The 16,535-nt window shown below is 40.0% G+C and overlaps 1 protein-coding gene across 1 annotated transcript in view; it reads right to left on the bottom strand.

Moving 5' to 3' along the window:
* zmiz1 (zinc finger, MIZ-type containing 1) overlaps nt 1-16,535 on the bottom strand; it is a 138,919-nt gene that overhangs the window by 35,101 nt on the left and 87,283 nt on the right. Inside the window, exons 3-4 of the mRNA XM_015382281.1 lie at nt 8,613-8,732; nt 1,243-1,356 (exon numbers count right to left, since the gene is read on the bottom strand). Of these exons, the coding sequence (XP_015237767.1) occupies nt 1,243-1,356; nt 8,613-8,681 (183 nt within the window). The 5' untranslated portion in view covers nt 8,682-8,732. The remainder of the gene's footprint in view (nt 1-1,242; nt 1,357-8,612; nt 8,733-16,535) is intronic.

Raw genomic sequence — 16,535 nt, 5'->3', positions numbered from 1 at the left:
AGCTGGACCCGCCGGTGGGTCCGTAGGGTTCAAAGGGTTAACATAAAAAAGAGTGACAAAAACATTTGTTTGAGTGACACTAGGTATTTGTGTTGCACACTTCTAAATTAAAGCTGATATATTTAACACCTATCTGCGAGGGCTTAAAAATCTCAGAACACTAAATTATATCGTCTTCTGCTTTAAATCACTGCATGACTTTATCCCTGACCTTTCTGCCGTGTTTCTTGGCCTTCCTTGTGTGGATTGCAACACACCTTTGGGATGTTCTCGTACTGTCATAAATTGCTTACATGGGGAAATCTGCATACAAACCAGTTTCAATTAGTTGCTCAAGATTTCATTTAGGTGTTTATAAAGTTAAATTTGCGATGTATGCAAATTCATGGCACATTTTTCGGGGCAAAATATGTTGTTTTCCTGCCACCTTAAAATGAGGGCTATTTCTCTGTTTGTCTGTAACAATAGAATCATTTGGTGTGTGGTTTTGACGTGACAAGATGCTCTACACTTTTCCAAGACACTGCAGGTAAAATCAGGAAATCCACAGGATGGAGTGCTGTGTAATTTTGCAATTACATTAGATTAACTCGGGTCTATAGAGCTCATATACTAAAAGGAAGAAGCCGCGACATTTTCACGGCGGGGCACAAATTGAATTGGCAGAATGGAGGAGAAGTCACCTGCTGTTGCACATTAAAGCACCGACAGAAGCAGCCGCTCAATGTGTCACAGTGGCTTCACTGACTTTCCAGCACTGCTGTAGGGGATACAGGCTGCACTTAAAGCTGCAGCATATTTTTCTTTCATCTGTTGCTAGAAGCAGTGTGTTACAGCAAAGGTGACATGTGAGTGAAACACCTACAGTCCACACAAGCTTTCTTTTTGTTGGTGGTTTCCATATTTATAGCAATAAAGGGTTAAGTAAAGGCAATAAAAATATGTTTTCTTCCTTCCGATTCTTTAACGCTTTAAGGGTATTCTTGCATTACTTTTTTCTTATGTTTTCGTTAAATTCATAAGACTCAGCACAAACTGTTAATGAGGTTATTAAAAGAGGAGAAATCTGAGTGCTTCCTCTTGTTTGAAGTGTTTTTTTTTCTCAGTGACCTTATTGAAGATGAGGCAAGAAAACATTAGCTGCCTTTTGTCCCTGAGAGAGTTAGAAAAAGAGCAGACCCAGCAGTTGTTTTTAGCAGCTCTTTCCGTCGCCCTTGAAAGATAAGAGATCTACGGACTCACCGTTAGGCATCCCATCAGGCTTTGCTCAAAGGGGCGCTGGAACGCTCGGGGGTCTCCACACCAGTCCAGCAGCTCGGTTGCTGCCGTTTGGAAATTTGCTGGATTTTGTAAGTGCTGTGAGAAAAAGAAAGAGGGAGAAAACTGTGAAATGTCTCTAAAATCAATCTATTGTATGGAGGCAATGGAGTAAGAGACACAACTGTATTTATTATCTAAAAAATAGTAGGTGAGGTAATAGAAATTAAAGCTATGCACTAAAAATGTTTTATTTATTCTATACAATTTCCCTGTTTTGATTATGAATTAATCCTTTCACAATGTCACTAGAACCACCAAAGAGTGGCCAGGAAAAGGAAATGAACTTCTTTTTAAAAACTGGCCCTCCTATTGGTAGAAATTATCTTCCAGGTTCAGCTCATATATTAGAATATCAAAGAAAATATATATATATTTCAGCGATTCAACACAAAGGGCTAAAGTCATATTATATAGGTTTATTCTATACAAAGTGAGGCGTTATTTTTATTAGTTTTCTTTTAATTATAGAAAACATCTGATGAAAATCCCAAATTGAGTCTTTTCTCCGAAAACATAATATTCCTATTCCTAAAAAAATGGAGTTTAACAGGAAAATGCTATGGTGGCAGGGCTGGACAATAATTCAATATCAACATATGGAAAGAGAATTGAATTGAACAGTGTAAGACTTTTTTTAAAAAAATATTCCTGCATTCATAACAGTCAAATACGATTACAGCATTTGTCACTGACTGACATTTTGGTTTGATGTAGTTGAATGTTTTTTGTTTTTAAAACAAATATTTCTAATGTGTTTAGAGAAGGTTTATAAACATGGCAAAAATATTTGTCTTTCTGTGGCTTTTATTTTATAAATATCAACATTGAGATTCTATTGTGTTTACCTAAATAAAAAATAGAGTAATATTAGTTTTGGTCATATTTGCAAGCCCTATGTTATGGCCTACATTATTATGGTAAAAACTGATTATTTAACAGCTGTCCAACAAACAGGCATTAACAACTTCAATTGCAGTAGGTTAGTAAACTTTATTTATAAAGTACTTTTTTAAGATTTAAAACCACAAAGTGCTTCAAAAACAAAATTAATCCCACAAATCAATATTTAAGCAAAAGCACATTTATTAAGATGAATTTTTTGTTGTCCTTTAATAAAAGAAGTCATTAAGTCCACTAATCTTACTGCAGGGGGGAAAGGGATTCCAAAGTTCACAGAAGAAAAGTCTCTGTCTCCTTTAGTTTTTAACTTGTCTCGGGGGCAGTCAGCAGGGCTTGATCACAGGACCTAAAGGTCCTGATGTAAGGATGATAAAGTCCAGCGAGGAAAATTGGGGTGTGTCTATGCAATACTCGCCAAGTCAAGACCAAAATTAAAAGTGGATTTACATGACAGAATTTAAAGATCCAGTCAGGAACCCAGCAGCAGCATTCTGCAAAAACTGCAAATGTTCTTGGGGGATTTTAGATAAACATGTGTAAAGCATATTACAAAAACCTAGATATGATGAAACAAAAGCACGGATTACGATTTCCATCTCTACGAGTAAAACAGTTTACAGATACCTTTCCAGCTATGAATATATTAGAAAAACAGGTTAACAGATGCTTCCATAAATGTTCAGTTTTTCTACAAAAGCACTTTAAGCAGAGGATACTATCATTAATCCAAGGTGTGGGATTTGACATGGCAGTGACATCTGTTTAATATGGCACTGTCAAAGATAGATCGACAATGATCATTAAAACTATGGTTTTAAACAATCTACATCAGTAATGGGAGAGGAAAAAAGGCTAAAATCAGTAGTAAAAGGTCTGTGGAGGAATCTAAAAACTGAAAGCTACCCTCTTTGAGATCTGAGGGCTTTAAAAAAGTTTGAGATGACTTGAAAATAATGCAATGATGGTCTGAGATTAAAATCTCATCTCACTAAAATGAAAAAAACTAAGTCCATGGTGTGTCCTTGTGGAGTAAGTGGATCCTAATATATCCTGAATAAGATTACCAAGTATTGTCAAGAGAAATAATCAAGAGAGACACCAAATAATGCCGAAAACTGGGCTTCATTCTCACTTCAGCAGTGCTATTGGCTGATCGCCTCCATAACATGACACAGTATCACATTAGCTCATAGAAAGGGAGCCCATGCAAACGATTGAGTGCAAATATGGGCAAGATATAAAAATGTATGGGCTTAATTTGTGGTCTGCCTACATTACTGTATTTTGAATCCTATAAAATTGCTAACCTAATGTTCGGTATTTATTGGCTGAAACTAAAAATCATGAAAACTAAAATACATTCTCGGAATAAAGTGCTGTGCATGCACTATAGAGCCACTAACAGTTATTTCCAATTTTTCCTTCTAAATCGCTATAAATAGCCACTATATAAAACTGGGAATAGACCCCCATACAATACACAAATTATAGACCCGTTTCTTTACTTCCCCAATTTTCCAAAATCTTAGAAAAACTATTAAATAGGCTTGAAAAATTCATATATTACTATATACGTGATTGTGAATTGAACAATAATTTTGCTTGGGATCCCACTTTATGGTAGATAGATAGAAAAAACTGATTCATCCATCACAACTGGCCCACTCAACTGTAGAAGCTTGCAAACCTCAAATATAAACAACATCCCTCAGTTGTAATCTGGAGCCTTTGGAGAAATTATGGACACAAACCTTTGTAGTGCACTTGCTCAAAACAGGAACAAATGGACTCCTACTGCACAGCATCAAAGGTAAATAGAGTGGGCTGTCACCTTAAAGAGGGTGGCTGTCTTCTTGATGAGTGTGTGTGCTTTGATTTCACTGTCAGAGAGTAGGACAGCTGCTTTTTTTCTGATTGCTCTTTAGGGGGCAGCACAGGTCAGGTTTTGAGGAGGATGCTTTCATATCAGCTTATGAAGGTGGAGTTTGACAAGGAGGTGGATGAAACCAGGCTAGTTTATTTTCTGCTTATGTCTGTCACTGTGTTGGCTGCTGGCTTCATACACGAAGAGAGCTCAGCTTAAAGTGAGACGTGGCAGGGATGCAGAGCATGTGCATTTCTGCTGGGTGAGAAAGTGAAACGCATCCACAGATGCTAAATTTAGGGGAGTCTGGAAGCTAGACAACACACACAATCGGTGCACCAAGGATGGAAAAAAGAGGGAGGAGGAATACGTTAGAAGGGAAGGGAGAAAGAAAACACACACCAGCACTTGGGCTTGAAGTGATTACTGTTCTTTGCACTCAGAACAATTGGTCCCACCAGTGTGGCTGTCACTCGGAGAGCTTGGCACAGCCACACCACAGATGTTCCCCTCTTTATGGCCAAAGAACCACCAATCAAACCCAAACCAGTGGCCAACAAACACCCTCCTCCTGCTCCGTTACCCTATTGCTCCCACTGACTCAACATTTACACACCATTCAAAGCTCTGCTCAGTTTGAGGAGGGGAACAAAGATGGACAGGACGTGCAGTGTCCTGAGATGCACACACAGCCCTCTTCTGTAGTCACGTCTGGAAAACAACAAGCACATCTGCAGCCTAACTGGAAGTGACAGAGCGTGCAATCTGGCAAACACGCTTTTTCCATTCAGAAAAAAAAGAGGCTGCTGTTGTTCAACATTCATTGGCGCAACAGAGAAACATATTAATGGAGACAATTAACCCAGGAAAGGGAGTTCAGCAGAAGCTACACAAAAACAGCTGTGTGGTCTAAACAGTAGCGGCGTTGGCTAGAGTTTATCTTAAAATATGGGTCCTAAGCAGTCAGAGGAAGCGCCCGTGCAGGGAGAGGACAGTTTGCAGGTGTCTGCAGAGTCTCCCTCCAAGTATGCATCACCAGAGAGCATAGTCTGACAGCAAACTGGCTTCCCCACAGTGAGAAGAAAATACTATCTCCGAAATAGATACCAGCAGTATCAGGGAAGCCATCTTTTCCCCAAAGTGTTCACAATGGTGCAATTCTGAGATACAAGGGAAAAACAAACCTGTCAGAGAAAACAAGTGCTGGTATGTAAAAAGACAGGTGTTTTTAGAACCTCTTGTCTGTTTGGAGGTAAACCTGAGCAAATTTGGTTGCTCTTTTATATGTGAGCTCTTAAAAACTTGTGTGTTCTCTCCTTTTTTTTTTCTCCAAATGCAAGAGCCACCTTTTAACTAATTATACAAATCTTTTAGATTATTTGTGCAGCAGCTTTTTTAATCCAGAAACTATCTTTGTCAATTTTAAAATGATGCAAAATCAGACAGAATGAATTGAGGATGTCACTTAATATAAGTTTTCTAACCTTGCCGCTGATACACATTTGAATATAGTTCTAGACTTTGACTGGGTTATATTAAAAGCTTAGTAGAGCACATAAAGTTTAGCTGTGGCCATATCTGTGATCTGCCTGTAGGATGAATGAAATAATTATTATAAAATAATTATGCCTTAGGCTTGGCCTTTAAAGATTTTAAAATGGACATCATTTTGAGTATGCTGGCAAGGATTTGGGATAAAAGAATTAAAATTTACTTAAGATTTATTAAGAAAAATGTTAAGCTAAATCTGGACTTAGGAGGTGACACTTGATGTTTAAATTAGATTGACATCTTGAAATATATATATAAAGAGGAAAAGGCATGGGAATTGATTTGGAGCTCACCTAGAAAGTGTTGAGACTGGACTTTAGTGGATTTTTTCTTAGGGTTATGAGGTTTGAGAGTGATAATAACAGTGTACAATACCAGTTTTCCGATTTTTATTAAAATATAAAAACCTGTACCTTTTCTTTACACTTTATAAATATGTGCTAATCAGTGTTTCTCTGTTCGAATTGCAATAAAAAACAGAGTTTTGAGCTCTTATGTCGACAAAAAGGTTATAGAGGAAAGCACACTTTAGTCAGTCTATAACTCTCTTTATCTCTAAACACAAATTCCAACATCTCATTATTGTTTTATTGTCTTATCAGAAAAAGCAGCACGTTTCTGTCTAAAATATGAACAAAAGTAATATTCTGCTCCTGGTTCTTAAGTAAAAGATCCATCAATTCATTTGATAACAATGGGCTGAGTTTTTTCTTTTTTTTAAATTCCGTTATTGCAATTTTACAACAGGGCAGTAATTTAAGAATTACCACAGCAATGATTTTCTGATCTGACTTTCAACCTCCTGATTCAATCACGTTGACAGATTCCAATTTCCTCCACTTTATCATCTCGCTCAGCAGCAATTCATCATTTGAGCAACAAAATCAATTTGTTACCCTGTCCGCCGCTCTGGCTGGGAGCAGTCACACGGACGTGTCGCATCTTCCAGAAAACAACACTTAACAATAGACCAGCCATCATTTGTATTCCCAGACCTTTCTTTGAGATGCCAAAAAAAAAAATATTCTGTGTGCTACAGTTTCAATTAAAGCAAACAGCTGGATTGGTTTACAATATTTCCTTAATTATTTTAATAGCTTGGATATTGGACAATGGGGAGAAAGCGAGGGGGAAAAGATAGCGAGTTAATTGTTCTGATCTCCCCTGATGATCATCTTTGTGCACAGGGAGGAGAAGAGACGGCCAGCTGAATGGGCTCGGCGCTACTCTAATTGGCAGGACATAAATGGTATTTATTATGCGGGCCTTCCAAACCCTGATTGTCTGCAGCACAAAGCTCGCCTCTATTAGCAGGGTGCTGGCTCTTACTGGTCGATTTGAAATGACCCCACGCTTTAACCATTTATTAGATAGACTGGAGGCCTACTCGTGTGCCATGGATCTCTCTAATTGGTGTGTTTACCCATGCGCTGCTTCCTTAGGCGCTAACATCAGGATGTATTTGTTTAAATTTTTGTCCTGCCGGGTTAATACATTTAACCTTCACACATTTAAGCTGTGTAAACTATTGTCAGACACCTTTTTGTACTTCTGCGAGCCCTCTTAAAAAGACTCTCTCTATTTTCATTTCAACTAAAGGAGTGGATATTGAATTATTTAACACCCTGCTGCGATGTAACCAGACTGAGGTTGGAGAGTGTTTACCTCTCTTCCTCTTATTACTTAAGAACATGAACACCACACATCGTCTCAAGCTCCCCATTGGGTAAAAGGATTTGCCACTGACATGTTTAAGTACAACGAGCACCATTTCATAGTCTACTTCGTGTCGCTCTGAGGGACCTCAGTGCTGAGCGTAGACACAAAATGTGCAGTTAGTTTAGGAGAAGGAATCAAACGGAACCCCCCCCTCCATAGCCCGGGGTTAAAATGCTGTGTCACTTTAATTCTGCTGGTGATTTGTCCCATGGATCTGCTGAGAGTCAGTGGTGGAGGGTATTGTGGCGGAGGATGGGTAGCAAATGCTCTTTGACACCAGTCAGTAACCCGAGTCACACTGTAGTCCTGATAACAGGAACAGAGCAGATTAGTCACTTTGCTGTGGTGAAATGAGACCACTGAAGAGTTTGATAATGACTTTCTATACATGAGGTTAGAAATCTTCTACTTTTCTGTCTACTGTAAAGTCAAAGAGTCACTCTTAGGTCATGATTACATACCTAAAATAACATAAAGGCCTTTATGTATAATCATGGCCTCAGCGGAATACAGATTCAGGATAAATTCAGAAGTCTTATATTTGAAATGAAACAGTTTTTTACCTGTTGCATCGCATTAAAAAAAGAAAATCCCACAGCTTTACTTAACAACCTCTGTTAGTAGAGTATGCAAGGCCATTTATTTTGTAAAGGCTTATAAATTAGTATATCTAAACAAATTCAGATGTTAAAATGGTAAAACTGAGCATTTTTCCATGTGTTGTCTGTAAATTGTATCATTTGAATTGTGTGTTGTTTACTTGTTAGACGATCTACAAAAATTGTAGCTAAAATTTTTCAAAAATGGCCTTAAGATCACTTAAAAACTATAGAATTTGTGTTTGGGGCTTAAATTAGGGTCATGTCAGAGAGACTTTCTAACCTCAAGGATTTATTGAAACAGATGAAACCGTTAAAACACCAGAGAAAATATTATTGCCAAAAGTGTAGAGCACAAAGCACAGTGATGTTTGATTGCTGCATTATAGAAAACATAATCATAATCTCTAACTGGAAAGGGTGCAAATCATTTTAACATACTATTTTCTAATAAATTTGTTGATAACAATGTTTTTCCAAAAGTGATGCATCTTTAAATTTGTGTCTTTCCTTTTGAGAGACCCCATTTTGTCTATCAGAAATAAACTTCTTGTCTGAATGAAAATAAAGTAACATTTCAATTTTACAATGATTTGCATAATTTGGGGCTTATATTGAGCATAACATTATCGCCAAAATTCAATTCCCCTCTGCCTCACCTGCTTGATACACTGCAGACGATCATTGGTCTGCTGAATGTGTCTGTCCATCGACGGAATCGAGTTCATGTTGATTGTCCCCGTCTGGCCTCTATCTGCCAGCCATTAAACCGGAGAGCTCTGTAACAGAAACACAGACATTTGTTAAGGCTCAGCTCTAAGGGAAGCTGCTGATCACATCAACTCCAGGATACTGCTGCTGCTCTCTCCCTCTCCTCTCCCTCTGTATGTGTGTGTAGTTTGAGCCGAGCAGGGAGATATTGATTTGGCAGGTGACAAGCACCTCACAGAGCCCAAAGCATGACATTCCCTCTCAGCTCCTGTGACACCCTTAACAAGGCCCGGCAGTTGCCCCGTGCACCTTTGAAAACGACAGGCTGGACTTAAGGCAGGATGTCTGGCCATGTTTAAAGTGCCTCTGGGTGAAAATGAACTGAGGTAGGGAGGGACACACACACACATAATGCGTCAAACCTCACAGCCTGTCAGCATTATCACAGAGAAACTGCATGAAGCTCCTCCATCCTCCTCTGTGAGAACATTAACCTGGCATGTGGCTCTCTGTTTACATTACTTAGCCATTAAGTAATCTTTGGTTAACAATTATCTGTACTCTGGGTCTATCATGCTCTGCATACCCCCCACTTCCCCTCCTCCACCTCCTCCTCTCCCAGTACTCGCTCTCCCAGAGTTCCCTAACAAAAACCCTTACAGCGCACTATTGATTCTGAAGCTGGAGCCCATAGAAACCCATTTCTTTGTTTTCATGCAGGTGGGCCAAACAATTAGGTTGTGATCTGACATACTACACATTATTATCACAAGGTTATCAGCTTTGCCTCCTGGACACTGATTTAATGCTGCATTCAGTGTCAAATAAATATTACAAAACAGTTGTCGGCTATAAATCAGTGACCTGCATTTTAAAGCGGAGGGGTGAGTGAATTAATGGGCACATTTATGAGGAGTGGGGAGCGTCTCCTTCCATCGCCTCCCCCCCTTCCTTCCATCTAACGGTGTCTCCTTCTTTCCTTTCTGTTGCTGCAGGGCCATCTAATCTCCCACACTCCTCCTTACCCTCAACATCGTTCTCCATTACCGATCTCACTGTGAGAAATTTCCCTGCACAAAGTACCTGCGAGATGACTGGAGAGAGTGAGAGACGGGGAGAAATAAAAAGAGAGGAGGCAGCATGCTGCACCATACCGATAATGCTCACTTAGGGGTCTCTAGCTGGATTTAACGGCAGGGCCGGTAATCTACTCCACTAGACAGCTAAAGAGCTTTTATGCTACCTATTGGAGCCGCTCATGCCTGTACTTGAGAGGAGAGAAGGGCACAGGAGTGCATTCCTCTCCATAAATTAGAAAGCTCATAAAGAAAAAGAGACATCCGAGGATATGTTTTTTTTTTTCCTTCTCTCCAATTCTGTGTTTGCAGATGAAATGTATCTGTTTGCTCACATTTCAGCGATCCCACACTTCACTCACACACTAAATAACTTTGTGATTGTTGGAGCAGTGGGAGTCTTTCGTTATAAGTTTGGCATCCTGGAATTTGATTGCTAAAACAAGGGTAAGAGCAAAAAAATAATAGAGGTGTAGCAATCGGATTTAATTTTTGTAATCAGTGAAAAAAAGGTCAGAAAAAGCAAAATAGGACATATTTAAATGATTACAAAATAATATGGTAGACAATAGGAGTTATGCACTAAATGGATATGACATTATAAAACAGTGGGTAGCACTGCTGCCTTGCAGCAAGAAGGTTCTGGGTTCGATTCCCGGTCCGGGGTCTTTTTGCATGGAATTTGCATGTTCTCCATGAGCATGCGTGGGTTCTCTCCAGGTACTCCGGCTTCCTCCCACAGTCCGAAAACATGACAGGTTAATTGACTTGTCAAAATTCTTCTTAGGTGTGAGTGTGTGTGTGTGTGAATGTTTGTCCTGTTGCCCTGCGATGGACTGCCGACCTGTCCAGGGTGTACACCCTCTCGCCCATTGACTGCTGGAGATAGGCATCAGCACCCCACTTGGGATTAAGTGTGTCAGATAATGGATGGATAGTAAAACATAAGGATATTAATATGTTTATAAAGACACAATGCAATATCAGTTAACGCAAAGCATTATATTACTTTATATAGATGAGGAGAGAGATATTCTCTACACATCCCCTAGGAGGGCCCTCCTATAGCTCTCCCCTCTGCTTTCTCTCAGTGCCAGCAGACAGGAAGCTGATGAATGCCGGCCGTAGTCACCCTCTGCCACCAGCAGGTGTCTCCCTGGCCCTTCAAAGACCCAGCTTGTGGCACAAAGAAGGCGGAGTGGTGTTGCTTTAAGCCTTTACAAGCTCTACAAATCCTCAGCTGCTGCTTCCTAACAGGGCCCACTCAGCCCGCCACTGCCTGTCTGACCTTGTGGTTATTGATGAGCGAGTCAACCTGCTCTCTCTCTCTCTCCTCTCTCTGTCTACTCCTCTCCTCCTCCTTCTCCTCTCCCCCCACCCCATGTCATCTCTCTTACCTCCAGCAGTGAGTTAAAATGAGGGGGAACAAAGGTCTGAGTGCCATTCACCTCCATCTTATTTTTTTTTTTGCTCAGTTACACATACATTTTTAACAACAGTTTTGATCTTGTCATCCTGTAAAACCGTTGACCGTACGTCTACATTTCTTTGCCTCTCAACTCCATAATTATACCGAAAAAATATTATGCGAGATGGGGTTCAGAAGTAATTGAATTTCCAGACATTCTCTTGTTCCAATTAACACTAGTCCTTTGTTATATCTTTTGCGACTACCGAGAGCCTATTTAAAGATTAACCCTCTGATGCAGTGCTGATAATAACAACAAGAAGCAATTATGAGCCTTAGCCTATTTACATGCTCTTTTCAGATGTTATCATTCCTTTTCTTTCTCTGATCCACTACCTGTGATCCTATTGGTTTCAGATAGGAATCCTGTCTTACAGTGGTGAGTGTGCGAGTGGGAAATCGGTGCAGTTATGTGCCTTACTTGAGCTTAATTTACTGCAAATTGCACGGCAGGCGTTGCACAACAAGTAGAGCTGTGGATTCCTGCACAACAAAAGACACATGGTGTGGGTTTGTGTGTCTGTGTGTGTGCATGGAGGAGACTGGAGTGGGAGGGAGGAGAAAGAAGGAGACTCGCTTTCCTTCCCCTATTCAAGCGGGAGCTAAAATATATGTATTGAGTGGAAGCTGTAATAAAACGAAACGGGTGAGGAGATGCAGGCCGGGAACAAATATGAAAGGCAGTGGAGTATGGCGGCAAGGCGATGGAGCACCACCGGAGGATTGGATGAAATTATCTCTTTATAATCAGGGGGCTTCTGCATGGCTGCCTCCTCCATTGCCCAGTGACAGATGAGGCCTACCCCCTTCAAATGGGCTTTTTCGGCTTGCTATCGAGCCCACCTCTGGGGTGAAACAATGTTTTTCTTCTCCCCTGTACAACCACTTTAAAGCTTTGCTTCCACTCACCACCCAAAGGAGCTTCTTACACAAGGCTTAGAAGTGGCCGCAGTTTAATTTAATGGCCAAATTGAGACACAACAAGGGACTTTGAGATGGTGGCGCCAAAACAGACCAATGTGGGACAGTAAAACATTGCTTCAGACTCATGATTCTTCAGAGTGAATCTCCAGCCTTTTAATGTGAGGAGTTGTGTGCCGCATCTCAGTGGTACAAAGTGAGAGGCAAAGCAGAGCAGACAATGATTAGCTTTATCCTGCCATCACTGCAGAACAAATGGATCAGAAACCCTCTCCGCTGAGCTGTTAAGGCGCAGGGAAGTGGTAAATAGATTTAATTTATTCCCATAAACAGTTTGTAAACGGAAACAGTCAAGCCTGTAGGAAGCCAGTTACTGTTGGAAAAGGATAGCATCCTGTGCTTGCCTTTGTCTTTTTATTCTCACATTGCTTTGACCAGTGCTCTTCTTGACAAAAAGAGATGCACTCATCAGATTTTGTCAGTCGATATGGTTTCCTGTGATGTTTAACAAGCTAAATGTGTCTAAAGGACTACAGGTTCTTTTGTTAGATCCAGCTTACAAGATGTGACGTTAAAAATAACTCCAGGTAAGATCTGAACAATATTTTAGGGAAAACTCTGAATTTTCTTTTCTTTTTTTTTTTTTTTAAATAGTGTAAAGCTTTCACAAACCTCAATATGTGTTTTCTAATAAGTGTTGAATAATCCAGTGCAGATTTGTCTTTTATTTTCTTTCTTTTTATATTTGTTGAATTGTAGAGCTGTCTAATGCAAAAAGAGCATCGGAGATGCTTCATGGTAATGTTTTACAAAAACATACTAAAACTTTAGTAAATCCAAACTATTGCTTTGAATATAACAGTTCTAAGTACAACAGATCTGTTAAGGATTGATATGTCTGAGCAACAAGGACCCAAGCAAGGGGCCACATATTAGTATCACATGATGGGTTGTTTGCCACTAGATTGTAGAAAACAACAGAATTTTAGTATTATTTTTTTTAACTAAAACATTTGCTTGTTCCCATTGGTGCTTTCCATTCATAACTTCCCATGGGTTGATGTTTTGTCTGCCTTCCAATACCCCCCAGACCCTGGGCTGTAATTTAGGTACTTTCAATTAAATTAAATTCAGTTTATTTATAAAGCGCCAATTCACAACACATGTCATCTCTAGGCACTTTACAGTTCAACCAGATCATACAGTCAAATTGATTCAAAGTTTTCTATCTAAGGAAAGCCGGTTGATTGCATCGACTCATTGACTCGAATGCAATCCCTCACACTAAGCATGTTTGTAGCAACAGTGGAGAGGAAAAACTCCCTTTTAACAGGAAGAAACCTCCAGCAGTATTTTGTATTTTGAACCAAAGATGATCAAATTAGGTCTACACTAAATAAAACCAGTTGCTGCCAAGAGAAAAACCAAGAAGTCGAGACAAAGTTTGTGATAGCTGGTGACAAAATGGTGTTACAGCGTTATAGTGGTGTTACAGTGCTTACAAACGGTCCCAATCTCATCTCTAACTTTATTAGCACTTCTTCTGTTTTGGACCACTTACTCAAAATAGTGTAAGAAAATAGAATAAAGATTATCCAACACTGTTGTAACCGATTGTTGTCCAACAGCCTGTTGGATAGCAAGTTTTATAAACTCAATAGGTTAGAAACTACTGCCTCTCTTATTTAAAATAAAGAGAGTCTTAGATATAGATACAGGATGTCAATTTAAATGGTACAGCTTTACATCCAGGGTTCAAACTAATAGATCACATGACTTTCACAGAAGAATCAAATGGAACAACTTTTTTTGCAGAGATACAGCGGCGCCCTAACATTGGACGTTCTCATTACAACCCATTATCTGTTACACATAAAAACTCATTTCACACATTTTAATAAATTAGGAGTAAAATTTTAACACTGATTCTGATATAAATCAAAAATAGCCTATCTGTACCTTGAAAACAGGTATTAGTTCCGACTCAAGCAGAAAATGGCAAGATCATCCCAATTTATTCATCAATGTTTCACCATAGCTGACTTGCTGCTTAACAGCCAAAGTCAAGCGAGACAAATTTGTTGTAGCAATCAGATATTTACTGCATATTCCTTTTCTTCATATATTTTATTTCTTCATGTTTGCAGAAAATCTTTCAAATCTTAAAGTTTTTCCCCTAGTGAGAATCCTTTAAATAAATTAATTTGGGAATATGGAGACCAGAAGCCATGTTGGTTCTTTATACCGACCACACACACTCCCTCACACACACACACACACACACACACACACACACTATCACAGCATTCTCACCTTCCCCTGAGTGCTGGACCTGCATCATGATACCATAACAGCACCCTCAGTCACTCCTAATGTGCTTTACAACAACACTACAGGCAGGATGTTACACCTCCGCAGAGCAGTGCGAAACACCCCCTGCAACCGGCACACAAACACACATACACACCCACCCACCCCACACACACACACCTCAGTGATTGAAAGCTACAAAGCCAAGCCCTGCTGACACTATTAAAACAGAGCAAGGTGGCCTGAGCAAAGAAATCAGCATCACTCTCGAGCACCTTATGGGGACACAGTGCTCAAGGTGATTTTGTCCCTGAGAGTCCTGTGTTGTAGGTGAATTAAGCAATAAAGGGGTAATCTGTGCCATCATTGACTCGGGTTTTGCTGTTTGCAGCACTTGCTTTAGGGTGATAAAGATGAGGGAGGAGGAGGCGAAGGAAGCATCTCATCACTCTCGTGAATTTAATGAGCTTTGATTCTGAGATGTGTCTTGTTTTCTTCCAACTGTCAGCTGAGATCCCCTCTTTAATTATCTCTGCATTGTAAGGAACCCCCCCCCCCCAACACCACCACCACCACCTCAAGTATTTCATTTGGGGAGGGCACCTCTAAGAATCCAGGTGTCCGCCTGGTGAGCGGCCAGGCAAGGACAAAGCTGTGTTTGTTGGAAATGTGGACGAAACGCTGCCGCTTCTATTGTTGCTTTGCAGAATGTGCCATAATCCCCCGGCAGGCTCCATCCAGAGCTGGCACGGAGGATAAAATGAGCTGCCTCCTACTCGCCCCCCACCTCTCCCACATCCCCCTTCCTTTCCTTTACACACATATGGACACACAGCCACTCAAGTGCACGTGCACGCACTCACTCACACCTCCCCACATGGCTCCCTAACAGGCTTGGGGATGGATTTCTTTTATTTAATGTGGTTTGGTCTGCAGATCCAGAGGCGACCGTGAGCGAGGGAGGGCTTGCAATCGTGCCACTTCACGCGCATATAATCTAAAGGAGCCCTGCTGCGACGGCCGCTGCTCACTGATCTCCCGTTTTCCCTCTGTCTTTCCAGATCTCACAAATTCCCCTCCCTCCCTTCCTTTTTGGCTTCTTACATATTTTTTTTCACAGCTCACATAACCAATTCTTAAGATTCCAAACGGGAGCCCCATGTTCAGTACACAGAAATTGTTCAACCATCAGGCACATCTGCAGCATGATTAGAAAAGCAAAGGAAGCGTGGTGGTAGAAACAGGAGGGTGGGATGGCAGAGACCAGCCCCTCCCTTACATTCTTTTTTTTTTTTGTGCAGGAGCAGAAAACAGAAGGCCGGGATCATAGAGGGGCCCAAGCAATATCTCTTCTCTAACCAAGTGTAACGTTTCACCAAGTCTCAGAGGCCGTTCTCATCTGTAATATCTGCAACTAAAAAGCACATCAAGTAAAAGTTCTGTAAAAGCGTAAGAGTGGCAATAAAACACATGTTGGGGCAAAGAAATGTATTGATTTGAAGATTCACTCAGGATTATTCTTAACGTGGTGAATTACAATGTTGATACTGCTCTTTTCATTGGTTTGTAACTAACCTCAGACAGTTGATCATCAAATGATCATGTTGGCCAATATGTTAATTTTTTTGCTTTTTAAAATTTTTTTTAACTCTTAAAAACAAGATGACCGTTATGATCCAAGTGTCCACAGGAGTTCCTCAAGATTCGATATCATGCATGTAGGAAAATGCTTGTCTCTTACAAAAATATTTCATCAAAGCTTACTATCAGGTCATCTGCTCTTTACTTTATATAGAAATAATCTTTCTTATAATGAATAAAATAATTTAAGCTGCCAGCTCAAAAAGCAGTTTTTTTTCTAATATACTGTAACTTCTTTTTCCTTCGTCTGTGTATACGAACTTTATCATGATTATTTGTTATATTTATAGTGATCACTACAAAAGACGCAAAAGTGTATAACTAAAAAGTTTTTGCATTGAATATTTTTCTTTGAAATTATTTAAATCAATTTCTAATCTCATGGAAGCCACATTGGACAAAAATGGAAATAAATGAAAACATTTCGGAAAAAAACTGTTTTGTCAGTCACTATA

The sequence above is a fragment of the Cyprinodon variegatus genome, unplaced genomic scaffold, assembly GCF_000732505.1.
Source record: "Cyprinodon variegatus isolate N-32 unplaced genomic scaffold, C_variegatus-1.0 Scaffold12, whole genome shotgun sequence".
NCBI classification, from domain to species: Eukaryota; Metazoa; Chordata; class Actinopteri; order Cyprinodontiformes; family Cyprinodontidae; genus Cyprinodon; species Cyprinodon variegatus.
This window is presented reverse-complemented; position numbering and strand designations above follow the sequence as displayed.